The sequence below is a fragment of the Podarcis erhardii genome (genome assembly GCF_964252035.2).
Source record: "Podarcis erhardii genome assembly, chromosome: 12".
Taxonomy (NCBI): Eukaryota; Metazoa; Chordata; class Lepidosauria; order Squamata; family Lacertidae; genus Podarcis; species Podarcis erhardii.
The window spans coordinates 44154710-44169137 of NC_138513.1; the positions used below are offsets into that span (position 1 = coordinate 44154710).

A 14428-nucleotide genomic window follows, 5' to 3' on the forward strand; every position below is an offset into this window, starting at 1 on the left:
AAGGAAAAGAAAAAAAGAGAGAGGGGGGGGAGGGAGGGAATCAAATTGGCTTCAAACCAAAGGCCAGGCGGAACAACTCTGTCTTACAGGCCCTGCGGAAAGAAATCAGATCCTGATTTGTGAACTACTGTATATTTAAATGTATAGCAATGGAGATGCTTAAGTTTCCTGCAAGTTTAACGAAAAAAAGGGTTGGATCGAGACTAAATAACTTGCACTGAAGCCCTGTGAGTGTGTGACTATGACAGTTTGAGGAGTTAGTCATGACCAATACGAGTCTAATTGGTTTCAGTGAGAACTAAGTGCAACTAACTTACTTCGGATCCAACCCAATGAGTTTATTATTACTCCTTGCTAATAGTACTCCACGGAAGGGCACTTACAGAAACTCCAGCGGGTGCAAAATGCTGCAGCGAGGCTCCTCATGGGGTCTCTGCCATGGGAGCATATTCACCCAGTGCTTTTCAAGCTGCACTGGCTCCCGGTGGAGTACAGGGTCAGATTTAAGGTGCTGCTTTTGACCTTTAAAGCCCTTCACGGCCTAGGACCCTCGTACCTACGGGATCGCCTCTCCCGGTATGCCCCACGGAGAGCCTCAAGGTCCATAAACAGCATCACCCTAGAGGTCCCGGGCCCTAAGGAAGTTAGATTGGCTTCGACCAGAGCCAGGGCCTTTTCAACTCTGGCTCCGGTCTGGTGGAACTCTCTGCCTCATGAGACCAGGGCCCTGCAGGATCTGATTTCTTTCCGCAGGGCCTGTAAGACAGAGTTGTTCCGCCTGGCTTTTGCCTTGGAGCCAATTTGATTCCCTCCCCCCCCCTCTCTTTTTCTTTTCCTTCTCCTCCTGCGATGAGGCTACATTTTAATATTTTAATGTTCCATTATTTTAATGTTGTATTTTATTTTTCTTTTTAACTTGTAATCATTCTTCTTGTTTTTATTATTGTTTGTAAGCCGCTCTGAGCCCGGCCTTGGCTGGGGAGGGCGGGGCATAAATAAAAAATTATTATTATTATTATTATTATTATTATTATTATTATTATTACCTAGCCTCCTGACAGGTGAGTCAGTACTGATGACCAGGAGGCAGAGTGGGAGGGACAAGATGGTGGGGGAGATCAGTGCTGTGCAAACACACCATCAGGAGAGCCATATTGGCCCTGCCTGTGTCCTTGCCCAGCGCCAACCTCCTTGCCATCTTGCCCCTCTTTCTCCTGGTCACTAGTAGCGGCCCACCTGTCGGGAGGTCTGATAAGTGCCACCCTTTGCTACTGCTTAATAATAATAAATAAATTTTATTTATACCCTGCCCTCCCCAGCCAAGACCAGGCTCAGGGCGGCTAACAACCAATAATAAAAACAAGTTGATTAAAATGCAACTTAAAAAACAAGATTAAAATACAGCATTAAAACATTAAGATGCAGCCTCTTCACAGGAGGAGAAAGGAAAAAAGAAAGAGCCAAAAGTCAGGCAGAACAACTCTGTCTTACAGGCCCTGCGGAAAGAAATCAGATCCCGCAGGGCCCTGGTCTCATGAGACAGAGCGTTCCACCAGATCGGAGCCAGTGTTGAAAAGACCCTGGCTCTGGTCGAGGCTAATCTAACTTCCTTAGGGCCCGGGACCTCTAGGGTGTTGCTATTTATGGACCTTAAGTATGAGACATCCGTCAAAGAGCAGCGGTAAATATACATGCTTCTGATGTATGGCAACTGTGGAAACGACCTGTCATTCACTTTAAATTAGAAACCAAAGTGGTTGTTACTTTTCCCCGAGATGATTTTTGTGGTCACTCTGTGTATGGGCCCATGTGGAAAGGCAATCTTCTGAAGGGGTCCAGCAGGCATTCTCCTCGTCACAGTGCCACTGGCCAAACCTCACTGTGAATTTATTTCTAAGCAAATCCCGGGGGTGGGGTGGGGAATAGTCAATTAACTCTAAATTCCCCTGGAAGGGCCCTTTTAGTGTAGTGTGAAATGCAGAATCTAAATAAACTACACCAAGAGCTTTTCAATATGTTGAGAATTGTAAGAGCGAAAAAATGCTGGAACTCAAACTGCATTCTAACATGGATCCAGTTTTGCGCTCAGGTTCTTGGGCATCTGGTTCAAAGCATGAAAAATGAGTCTCTGATTCACTCCACGTTTTTATAACCCTTTTATTTCAATTAGGCCCACAGCCTTTTCCCAACCCAGTCTTCCTTTCTCCTGTATCAACCATAATATATGTTTCGCCGTTGGAGATCACTCAGATCTAAGACAGTGCTAAGTACAAGGAGATGTTACTGCTAAGCTAGCCAAGAAAGGCAAGACCAGGATTTGCTCTTTAACAGATTGTTAGCTAGCAGTGAAGATGTAAGTGGTTCAAGAGCATGGTGTCTGGCTGGCACATTTCCTTTTCGCCAGCATCCTTGCCAACACCTGGGGAAGATGAATTGCTTCCACTTCTTCATGCTTTCAATGGCCACGTCATGATGCATGTTAGATCAAAACCCTTTTTGTTATTTTCACTGGAGCTGATAGATTGTGCTTCTTAAAAACGAAAGAAATATTTATAAAAGTGACATCCTTTCTTTTTTGAAGTCTTGCGTTGCTGGAACAGACCAAGATCCATTTAGTCCAGCATTCTGTTTGCAGAAGGGACCAGGCAAATTTCTCGAGCTGTTCAGAAGCAGGGAATGAAGGTTTCGGCCTTTGTCTTTGTTTGTTGCGTGTCGAGGTCCCCAGGTCCACCCCAATAACTCACACATCACACAGAAATTTTTGTTTAAGATTTTTGGCATAATTTTGGCCACAACTTTATTAAAATACAAATCTGTGAGTGGTTGCGTAGGCATTGGTTGCGACTATCTGCCCCCACCATGGGGGACAGACTGACATTCCGCACGATGTGAAAGTCAGAATAGGGGAATACACTTGGGGGTTACGCGGAGCAGGGAACCTGCCCTCACCCCAAATGCAACCAGGAGCTCATTGCTATGGCCCGAGCCCCCTTGACAGAGTGGACAAGCAATAGTTAGCTCCCAATTCCTTTAACGGAATCCCTTGCAGCTGCAGCATTAGAGGGGCAGGCACAGCCAATCCATGCCCCTCAACCAACCAAACCATAAACCAATGCCTAACCCCGAACCTTACAAGTTGTGACGATTTGCTACGCAGTAGGCAAAAACCAAATGGCCCCAGCCAATCAGCCAAATGGACAAAATTCCTACCAGGCCCCAGCTCCAAAGCAGACGACCCCATGACAGGCATAGCAAGGTCAAAGCAAACAACCCTATTCTAGGGAGGGAGGGACGGGCAATCCAATGCACCGGCGAAAAGAGGAAGCCCTAGCCTCGTGCAAGGAGTTTTACTATTTCTGGCTGTCAATCAACAAATGGCAACATTAACTTCTTCCCAACAACAAGGGAAGCCCCAATCGCATCAGTGGCCAACGATCAATTAGCCCGCCCCCCAACTTTGGAGTGTCCTGGTGGCCCCCACCGCAACACGTGCTCTCCATGAAGGAGAACACGCTTTCCCAGCACTTAGTATCCAAAAGTATCCTGACTCTCTACATAGAGGCGCTTTTTTTTTAAAAGCCATTGTGGGTAATAATTCCATGGATAGAATTGAATTTAAATAGAGTTTAATTTATAAAATGATCTAAGTGGCTACTATTGCATCTTTCTCATATTGTTTTATTGAGGTTTGGGATAAAAAGAACATCATAAATGCCCAGCAAATATTATGTCAATTTATACTACAATTGTTCTGATTCAACTACTCTGCTCAATAGTGGCATTAGGTAACGGCAACAGAGTCAATTCCAGTTGGCCTTACAGTCTAAGGCAAAGCCTTCTTTCTTCTTCCTTGGCATAGCCTTGGGTGGTATTTGAGTCCATGCCTGTGAAACCATAATATTGTGTTCCAACAGGAAGCTTGTATACAGGAGTATTGAATGATTTTGAGTGATCTGATTTCATTTTGGATTTGAGAACGGGGAAACATCATCACTAATATGTATGTGTCTACTTTGGAAGGTTATATCTGGAAAAACTCTCTGGAAAAACGAGTCTGCTGGTTTGAGTAGATTGCTGGAAGGCAGCTATGTATTGCTAACCCCTGATCAGCGGATAGATACATTGGAATATCTTTCCAAGTAGGCACAAATGACATATAGACGTTTTGCCTTGGCTGTTAAATAACATCAACAATAATAAATGACAATAGTAGTAGTTGAATTAGTAATAGTCTTTAGTACCAACATACCACTTAGGAAATCCAGCCAGTGCAAAATTAACAGAAATGCTGTGAAATAATGTTTTGCATTAATGTATAGCTCATGGACCTTAAGACTGTATTATTTAATTCTGCCTGGAGGGTTGGTGAATTTGATTTGACCCTTTGGCCTGGGAAGGTTACACTCCTGAAGCTTTGCTACCAGATGACTGGTTTCAATGAAAATTGACACATTCTGTTCTGTCCTTTCTTTTTTTGAATGAGTTTCTAGAAGTTTTAATGGAAATTAGAGAAGATTGGCATCTTCGTGCCAGCTGCTACACCCTTGTGATAGCTGACAGGGAAGGGAACTTTATGCCTGGGGAGGAATGGCAATAAGATGGAATTTCAGAGAATGAGACATTTCTTATTATCAGTGCTTACATCTGATTTTGGGTTGTTTTTTTTTTTTTTAAAAAGGAAAGCCTTTTTTAAAACCCTTGAGGAAAAGTAGCCTTGACAGCTGAAAGTTGCAAATGTGTTTGACATTATTATACTGCGCTATGCTTTGGAAATGTTAATAGGGAATTCAGTGTAGCATGTCTGTCATACGAAATAATGAAGACTTGTTGTGTAAATGATATATATATATTTTCCTAATTGCTTCGTAGGTGGTCTTTGAAGCCCTGCATAATCTGGAGCCCCGTGGTTATGTGGTTGGATGGATCATTGCTATCAGCTTGCTGGTGGGAATTCTCATCTTCTTGTTTCTGGCTGTGCTGCTGTGGAAGGTAAGCTTTCTGTCAGACACAACACAGACACAAGGATTAGCCACGGCCTTGGCATAAAATGTGCATCTCTCTCTCCCCCCCCCCTTTCAGTCCCTGGTAAGTATTTATCATCCATTAGCTTTAATGAGCAAACAGTGTTCCGCACTGAGGACATAAGATGTCAGAAAAAAGTTCATTCCCCTTATTGGGAAAATGGAAGATACTTAACGAGAAACCACTTCCACATAATTTTCTGCCAGTCAATATTCAAGTAGCTTCTTTAGTTTGAACCTGATTCCGTGACGTATTTAACATCAAAATGAGCCCAACATAAAACAGGTAGTGTCCTCTGCATGATTCTCCATTATAAAGAGTCATTTGGTCAGATCTTTGAGGCAGCTTTTTATTCAGGACATTTTCTGCTCTTTATTCATCACTATGATAAAACTTGGATGTTTTGGTTGTTGTTGTTGTTTTAAAAAATAATTAAAGCAAATGTTTCCCTGCCTCCAGTAAACAGTATTTATATCTGTTGTGCAACCCACAATTTTCACATCACCACCAGTAAGGAAACTGCATAGAAGTGTGGCCAGCATTTTTATGGTGCTGTTAGTTACGCACCCAAAAAAAAGATCCCTGCCCCTAGGAGCTTGCAATCTAAACAGACATTGTGGGTGGGTGAGGGGAGTCAAAAGGAGATGGAAGGGACAAAGGCATGTAAATGCCATTACATGCATTGTTGCATTGTTACTGCCACATCCTCCATTTTGGCTTGGTCACACCAGCTCAAGGAAACATAATTCCCAATACAAACAGCAGTGACACATGCAGCCTACTTCCTCAAGCACTCAAAATTCCGTGGAGAGCATATACCTGAGTTTGGCTTCCTTTTTGAAGTTTTTGAGATTTATTTACAAATATGCAAGTGAAACGTAGGAAGAGACTATGATTCTAATATGATGTAGTTGAGATTCCGGCATTGCAGGGACTAGATGACCCACAAGGTACCTTCTAACTCTGCAGTTCTTTGATTCTATGGGACAGACAGCCTAGCACTCCTACAAGCTGCAACTTCAGTGCCTTACATCAGAGTCCCAGAGATGCCACCTTTCCATAGTTAACCATACTCAAGGCAGCTTACAACATGAATTGATTTACATAATTGCAAATGAACATAGTCACTGTTGTTGTTTAGTCATTTAGTCGTGTCTGACTCTTCGTAACCCCATGGACCAGAGCACGCAAGGCACTCCTGTCTTCCACTGCTTCCCTCAGTTTGGTCAAACTCATGGTGGTAGTTTCAAGAACACTGTCCAACCATGTCGTCCCCTTCTCCTTGTGCCCTCAATCTTTCCCAACATCAGGGTCTTTTCCAGGGAGTCTTCTCTTCACATGAGGTGGCCAAAGTATTGGAGCCTCAGCTTCAGGATCTGTCCTTCCAGTGAGCACTCAGGGCTGATTTCCTTAAGAATGGATAGGTTTGATCTTCTTGCTGTCCATGGGATTCTCAAGAGTCTCCTCCAGCACCATAATTCAAAAGCATCAATTCTTCGGCGATCAGCCTCAAACTCCATGTCAAACTCCATGGACAAAGACAACAGGCAAACGAACATAATCATAAACAATAAATAAAACACATCAAAAAGTACACAACCAAACTGAGCAATTTCCTCATAAGTAATAAGGTATAAAGATAAAAAATTAACATCAATAAAAACAACATATGCCAAACATCCCCCCCCAGCCCAATATTCTGTTCAGCAGCCTGAGCTTTTGTAGCTGGAGTCAGTCCAGGCTCCGTCCTCCCAGGCCAGGTAGGAAAAGGCTTACAAGGGAGGGAGCTGGTCTTCCAGGACTCACAGCCAAGATGGTCTCTTTCAAGAGGGTAAAGGGGGCTAGCCACAGTTTAAAAGACACTAGCCATTTTACCCTAACACCCCTGCCTCAGAGATAGGCCTTGAAGCATAAGGTCAGGCAAATTCACAGCTGCCATGGCAGACTCTAATGTAAATATCACATGCTTTCCATTACAGTAGCTTTTCAGTCCCTTCTTAATAACGCAATTTTAACATACAAAGCTCTCTTTCACAAAAGGAATACCTTGTTTATCACTGTCTTGCTTAGTGTTGGCCACAGATACACAGACCCTGTTTAGGAGATGTTGAAAGCAGCCTTCCTGTAAATACCCCACAGCTTATTTGGGCAGTGGAAAAGCAGTTGTGATGTTGTAAAAGGAGAGCTTGAAATTGCTTGGGAGCTCAGCACCATTATAAATGCAACTTATCCCCTGTTCCCTCTCCGTGGCCTCACAGTGTGTTATTCGTCTTTATTCTGCTGGCTAAAATGCACACACAGCTGAATGTTTTCTAACAGGAAAAGATATATATAAATCCTTTGCCAATGATTTTCTGCATAGCCTGTCATTTCACTCCAGAGATCAAAAGAACATAAGAGAGAGCCTTCCTGGATCAGAGCAATGGCCCAACAAGTCCAGCATCATGTTCTCACAGTAGACAACTGGATCCCTGTGGGAAACCCACAAGCAGGAGTCGAGCTGCTATTCAGAAGCATTCCTGCCTCCAGCTGTGATCCTTCTTCTTATACGTGGGGCTGAAGTACCAGGGGCAAGTGGGAGGGAGGTCCTGGTATCTGCCTACTTAGGGCCCTCATATTTACAGGACCGCCTCTCCTGGTATTCCCTGCAGAGGACCTTAAGGTCCATGAATAATCATAGTTTAGAGGTTCCGGGCCCTAAAGAAGTCAGATTATCCTCCACCAGGGCCAGGGCCTTCTCAGTGATGGCTCCGACCTGGTGGAATGCTCTGTCTCATGAGACTAGGGCCCTGCAGGATTTAACCTCCTTCCTCTGGGCCTGTAAGACAGAGCTATTCCACCTGGCTTTCAATTTGAACTTAGCCTAATCTTTTATTCCCCTTCCTTCCCTCCCCCTCCCCTTTTTATGAAGATTACCTGCTCTGGAATCCCACAGCTAATTCTCCCCAGTCTCCTCGCTGGCCCAAATAGGACTAATTTAGCCAGCTAGCCCTGGCTAAATTGATCATCTAATGCTTATTGGATGGATTTCTCCCCCCAAAATTGATTTTTGAATTCTGAGTGTACTTTATGCTGTTTTTTGCTGTATCAATTAAGTGTTTTAAATTTGTTGTTAGCTGCCCTGAGCCTGGTTTTTTGAACCGTGAAGGGAGGGGTATAAATAAAATTATTATTATTATTATTATTATTATTATTATTATTATTGCATGTACCATCCAGCATCCCCTAGCTGAATGCCTATTTCAAATAAATACCTTCCTCAAAGGTCAAGCATACATAAGAATGCTGCTTTATCCAGGTAACCATTACAGTGGTGCCAGCTAGACGAAAGGGTTTTCCGTTTTGGAGGCGCTTCGCAGAACGAATTTCCCTATGGGCTAGCTTCGCAAGACAAAATGTCTTGCGAATTCCTGCGGGTTTCCCCCCCTTTCCCCCCCCTTTTCCTAAGCCGCTAAGCCGCTTATCAGCTGATCCGCTGATAAGCCGCTTAACAGCTGATCCGCTAAAAGCCGCAAAACCGCTAATAGCGCTAATCCGCTAAGCTGTCAATGGGCTTGCGGCCCTGCGCATGCTTAGTTGGGAATAAACTGCGCTGAACAAATTGGCGTGTGCATTCAAACAAACATGCAACCAATGTCAGAGTTACCTTTTAAAGAGACTTTTATTTGCGTGACAGCCCCAGCCCCCAGGGATTGTGGGAAAGGAAATAAAGACTGACAACATTATGGAATTAAAATTAGGCCACGACTTTATTAAACTTCCAAATGTAGGAGGCCTTAGGCCTTGGGCGTGTACCCCTCCCAGCCCCCCAGCCGGGGGAACTGGGGCACATCAGGGTAAATGGGATATGGGGATGCTCTGTGCGACGTAAATGTAGGCAGGCAGCCCAGCCCATATCCCCACACGCAGGGTAGTTCACTGACAGCCTTTCGGTGCATGGCTAGTGACACCCATATATATAACCCCTTTAAGAGGGGACCCACGAATTGCCGCCGCAGGGGGTTGAGTCACCACTTACCCCCCCCCCCAATTATAAGGAAGAAAAGACTAAAGATTTCCACCCAAGGCCATAACCGCCAAAGTTGTGACAAATTGCTATGGGGAAGGCGAAACCTGCCAATGCAGGAAAATTTCTTCCTGGTCCTTTAACATAGCAGAATGCTGGTTAACTTTTGCTCCCTGTTTAACAGACAAACAAGAAAACATTAAATAATAATAATAATAATAATAATAATAATAATAATAATAATAATATCTTTATTGTCATTGCCCCCTCTCGGGGACAACAAAAATTACTTGGCTGCTCCATCCACCCAGGTAGGGCACTCCACACAAAACCAAAACAACTATAAAAACACTAATTAAAACAATACAGTATAATACAGCAAGGGAGATTAGATGACTTTCAAAGTCCAGGTTTCCCATTCAGGGCCGAGATCGCTCTGGAGAAGAAGCCTGTTCTTGAGATGGCTCGTTCTTGTCTTCATCATCCTGTATCTCCGTCCCGACGGCAGGAGCTCGAAGAGACAGTGACCAGGATGCGATGGATCTTTTACTATGTCCAGTGCCTTCCTATGGCACCTTGTGGCATAAATCTGCTGTAAGGTGGAGAGTCGGCAGCCAACAATGCTCTCTGCTGCCTTAACAACTCTGTTAAGGGAGGGTAGGGAGGGTGAATCTCCAGAGCCGTCTGCCTGGCTAATACCAGCTCCTCCCCTTATTTATAATGGAGCTGGCCCCACCTCCCAGCAATGAAACTTAAAACTGCAGCTGGGCGTGAACGTCTGAATAATACACTGAGAAGCAGGCCAGCACCCTTCTACTAGCAAGTTCCCTGGGAACTGTAGTACCACATGCGATCTCACAAAGGGCACCCACAATATATGATGTGAGTGCTCATTTTGTGATTTCCTGGGATTGTTTTGTTTATTTAGTTACAACATTTTTTTTGTTACCCTGCTCTTCAGTCAGGAAAGTATCTCAGAGCAGTTTACAAAGAGCAAAAATAATACAAGGTTGCATTTTTCCAAGTTATCCAACATCTTTTTAAAAATACTTTATTTTTTTAAAGCAAACTTGTCCAAACTAAGCAAATAAAAAGCTGGAGCCCCAAATCACAAAAAAATAAGTTTTTCATTGTTGTGGTATGTGTGTTTTTTAAAAGCTGTCACTTAGCAGCTTTCTAACTTCCTCATAACTTTTTATTAGCTGCAGTTTGTTTCATAGTTGATAAATCCTGATACGTTCACCTCAAAATACTCCTCACCCCCTTTACCATGACATGATATTTGAAACACAATACTAGCATATTTCAAATGTAGCTTTTATTTTTTATTTTTGGCAAATCTTTTGGATAAATATAATAGTTTAGTTTCTGACCCAGCATTTGTATGTTTCATTTATTTTCCGAGTGACATTTAAATGTGGTCATCTTCTCCAAATGAGTTCAGGTTATAATCACAAGCTTTATTCTGCATACTCAGAACTGTGTATCACAGTGAGGAAATCAATTGGAATAGGCAAAAGACTACTCTGGTGTAAGTGAGTACAGGATGACTTCTTGCGAACTGTCAAAATCACTCCACACACATGAAGGAATGATGGCAGATTATTATTTTAAAAGTCTCTGTACTGCCTATTTCTCCAAATAGGTTTGAGGAGACTAGTAACCCACCACTACAGGCACACAACAGCTCTAGGGGGCTGATGTGTCTTTGGCCCCCTCAATATTTGTTAGAAAGGGGCTGGGCCCACTCAGTGTTGAGGGGGCCTAGTGTCACACACATTGTAGCTTCAGTGGCCAGTTCCTCCAGAGCACTTGGCCTCCTCCAGACAAAGTGACAGGTCCCCTCGATTTTTAGGGCAACCTGGATCCTCTGCACCCCAACACACATTCAAATTAATAAGTTAATGGTATCTATTTAACTTCTAGAACTGAGCCAGCAAAAATTACACAACTGATCAAAGACTGTTTTAAGAAGCCAGGTCTTCACCAACCAGCGGGAGCAATAGAGTAATGGTGCCTGGCAGAACTTGCTTGGCAAGGCCTTGCCAACTGACCCAAGTTGATACCAACTTTGCCTCCTGAGGTCAAGGGATCTGAAGCAGAACCTCAGATGATGAACTTTGTGGGACAATTGGATGGAAACTCCCATCTGCTTCCTTCATGTTTAGATTCGGCAAGCTGTATGAACTAGTACAGCTGAAGTTGATTACGTTAAGCCGGCTCTTTAAAAACATGCTTAATAGTTGCAACTTCCTCCTTCAAGAAAATGTGACTTCACAGTCAATACTCCTGATATCCATTACGTGTATCCATGGGGAGGATGGGCTTGTGAAATTTGCAGTCACCATGAAGTCATGCAATGAATGACTGGTTGGTAATTGGAGTGTGACTTTGCTGAGCTCTCCAGAACAGGGCATCTTCCAATATCTTCTAGTCCAGGAGTCAGCAGACTTTTTCAGCAGGGGTCCCTCAGACCTTGTGGGGAGCCAGACTATATTATGGGGAAAAATATGAATGAATTCCTATGCCCCACACATAACCCAGAGATGCATTTTAAATAAAAGCACACATTCTGCTCATGTAAAAACACCAGGCAGGCCCCACAAATAACCCAGAGATGCATTTTAAATAAAAGGACACATTCTACTAATGTAAAAACACACTGATTCCCAGACCGTACGCGGGCCAGATTTAGAAGGTGATTGGGCTGGATCTGGAACAGCCCATGTTCTAGTCCAAAGCCTGTTCCAAGCAGGCATGGACTTTCCATCCTTTTGCTGAGATGTGCACATGTACAAGATACAAAGCTACATGAGTTAAGTGCAAAGGCCCAGTGGGTTCAGGCAGCTGCATGACTTGTTCAGCTTTGGCTAGCTCACAGCTGATCGTGTGAAAAGACTCCATTATTTTGGGGGTGACAAATCTGTTGTCATTCATTGGATGAACCTGCATGTATGAACAAATCCAAAGAGAATGAAATCAGAAGTCCTTTTGCACTCCAGGCAGTGTGAGACTTGCTGCTGAAGGAAAGGAGAAACCTGTGCGCTAAGCCTCAGTTTTTGTAAACCCATGAAGGTCTGAGCTTATGGTCCATGTAGGAAAAGGCTACCATGCCCAGGGCATAGGAAGTTACTCACAAATGAGCTAGTAGGAGCATTGACAGTTCTACTGTATGCACAAACACTGTGACAGATTCAGTAGAGAAACGAGGTGGATTATGCACAGTTGCCACTTCATAGAAATAGGAACTTGGTCAAGCCTTTCCTTATTCTTCACTGTATTTCCATTTGTCCTTCACAAGTAATTGCACTTTGTTGGTGGTCTGGGTATATGCTTGCAAAGGCAACACACCGTCTGCAATCATGTGGGTAAACAGTCCATCTGATTTTAAAGTTTGTCCAATGGGGACACTGCATACATCAAAAACCAGTTACACAGTCTAGCTTTTATCTTGGCACCAGATAAACATATTTAATCCACTGGCAAGCAAGAAGTCCTTTTGTGGTGCAGCAGACCTTTCAAAATATCCAGTATTCTTAAGAACCCAAGCCAAGACACACTATATATGCCAACTTTAAAATTGCAAATAAGTGCATATGATTATAAAATTCTCAGACATATAAACTTAAAAGAGCAGATACATTTTAAAAATAAACAACGGTTCCATAGGTCCATCGTTCTGAGAACTGAGAGGTATTAATTCCTTGATATGCATTTACCCCTGGTTGAACCAAGCAGAGAATAATTGTTTATGCTAGTAATTATGGAAAAGATACAATTTTCTGTCAAATATTCTGTATTTTTGGCAGACAAAATGAACCATTTGCATTACTCTTTTTATTGAGCTCAGTGATACTAGTTAAACTTTAGCCTAAATATAGAGGTTTTAAAGCAGTGCCAGAAATTTTGTAATATTTTTTGTATCCTTTTGGAGGAAAAAAAGAGTAGCATATTTAATAAATCATTTGCCTGACAGTGATACAGCATTTAGCTACTACCGTGTTCCCGCTGGGTTTTGCGAAATATGAATGTACTTATCTTGTTATTCAACTATATTTTGCTCTTCTCATTTCTGAAGAGTAAAAATTGGGCAAAACACTTCCTGGGGTTTATCACCTTCATTATAAAGGCAGGATTTTGTCAACTAATAGTTAACTCCCACTGATCTCAGTAATCATGTTAATCATGTCCTTATGATCTCCCATTAATCTCAATGATAATTTGAAAGGGCTTTGTGAGAGTCATGCCTGATATCCAGAAAAAATATTAAAATCTAAAACTTTCAGTGTTAACACATTTTTGTTAATACAGATTCATACATATGGCCTAAAATGATTATCTAAACTCATTCATTTTAAATGAAATTGATGAAGAAAGCAATATGATCTGAAAGTCATAACTTTCAAACTATGGCTGTGTTTGAAGGCTCATCTGTGGCCTTGTAAACCATGGTTTATAATGCTGCGGATGAGCACCATGGCTGTACATTCCTTCCTCCCTCCCTCCTTTCTCCCTCCTGTCACATGATCAAGTCTGAGCTTCTTGTCCTGGTTTGTTAACTGACATAAAGCCAGTTTCCCAGTTTGGATGTAATCGGGAACTCAAGCTTAACACAAGTCAAGATTTCTGTACTGTCAGGGAACTGACATCAAAGGGAGAAATGGAGGCAGGGCACCAGAGCGACGCCGGGGAGGGAACCAGCAGAGGGGAAGGGTTTCAGCGTGACACCAATAGAGAGGAGAGGGAGAGGGAGATGGAGGAAGTGGCGTCAGGGCTCCAAGACCCTTCAAGCGAAACTAGCGTAGAGAGTGCTGGCACGCCCCTGCCTTCCCCTTACTTGCGCAGACGCGTTCCGCGCAGAGAACATAGGCGGAGACTTGGGGTCAAGCAGCTTTTATGCTGGAAGAGGTTCAAGAAACGCCCACTGACGGATTCTGCAAGTGACTAGCAGGTCACGGAGGGCGAGCTCTAACCCTAAACATGGTTGAGCAATCGATCTAATTGAAGTGGAGGCAGTTTACACACGAGTAACCACCCTACACCATTACATGTACCAAAGCCAGTGGCAGCAGGGCAGGGTTGGAGTGTATAGCCATAACTCATCCATGGTTTCACAAACCATGGTTTATTAAGATGCAGATGACTGTCCAAATGTGTAATATTAAGCGAAACAGATTTTTAAAAAAATAGTTCATCTTTATTTTGTTTGTATGAAGGACTGCTCCTTCCGATTCCCTGTACTCTCTTGACATAGATAAAGAGTGTCAGGTGAATGGGAGAAGGGGGCATGTTTTATTTTTGTGCAGTTGTTGTAGTTAATATGGGCTGAATAGAGAATGTGCACATGCGGCAGTGATTGTGCACATTCCCATGGCATAGGGAATGTGCACAAAGGGACAT

General features: G+C 43.1%; 1 protein-coding gene across 1 annotated transcript in view; it reads left to right on the plus strand.

The window, feature by feature from the left end:
- ITGA9 (integrin subunit alpha 9) overlaps window positions 1–14428 on the plus strand; it is a 241922-nt gene that overhangs the window by 214710 nt on the left and 12784 nt on the right. The window contains exon 27 of the mRNA XM_081834755.1: window positions 4870–4989. Within this exon, the coding sequence (XP_081690881.1) occupies window positions 4870–4989 (120 nt within the window). The remainder of the gene's footprint in view (window positions 1–4869; window positions 4990–14428) is intronic.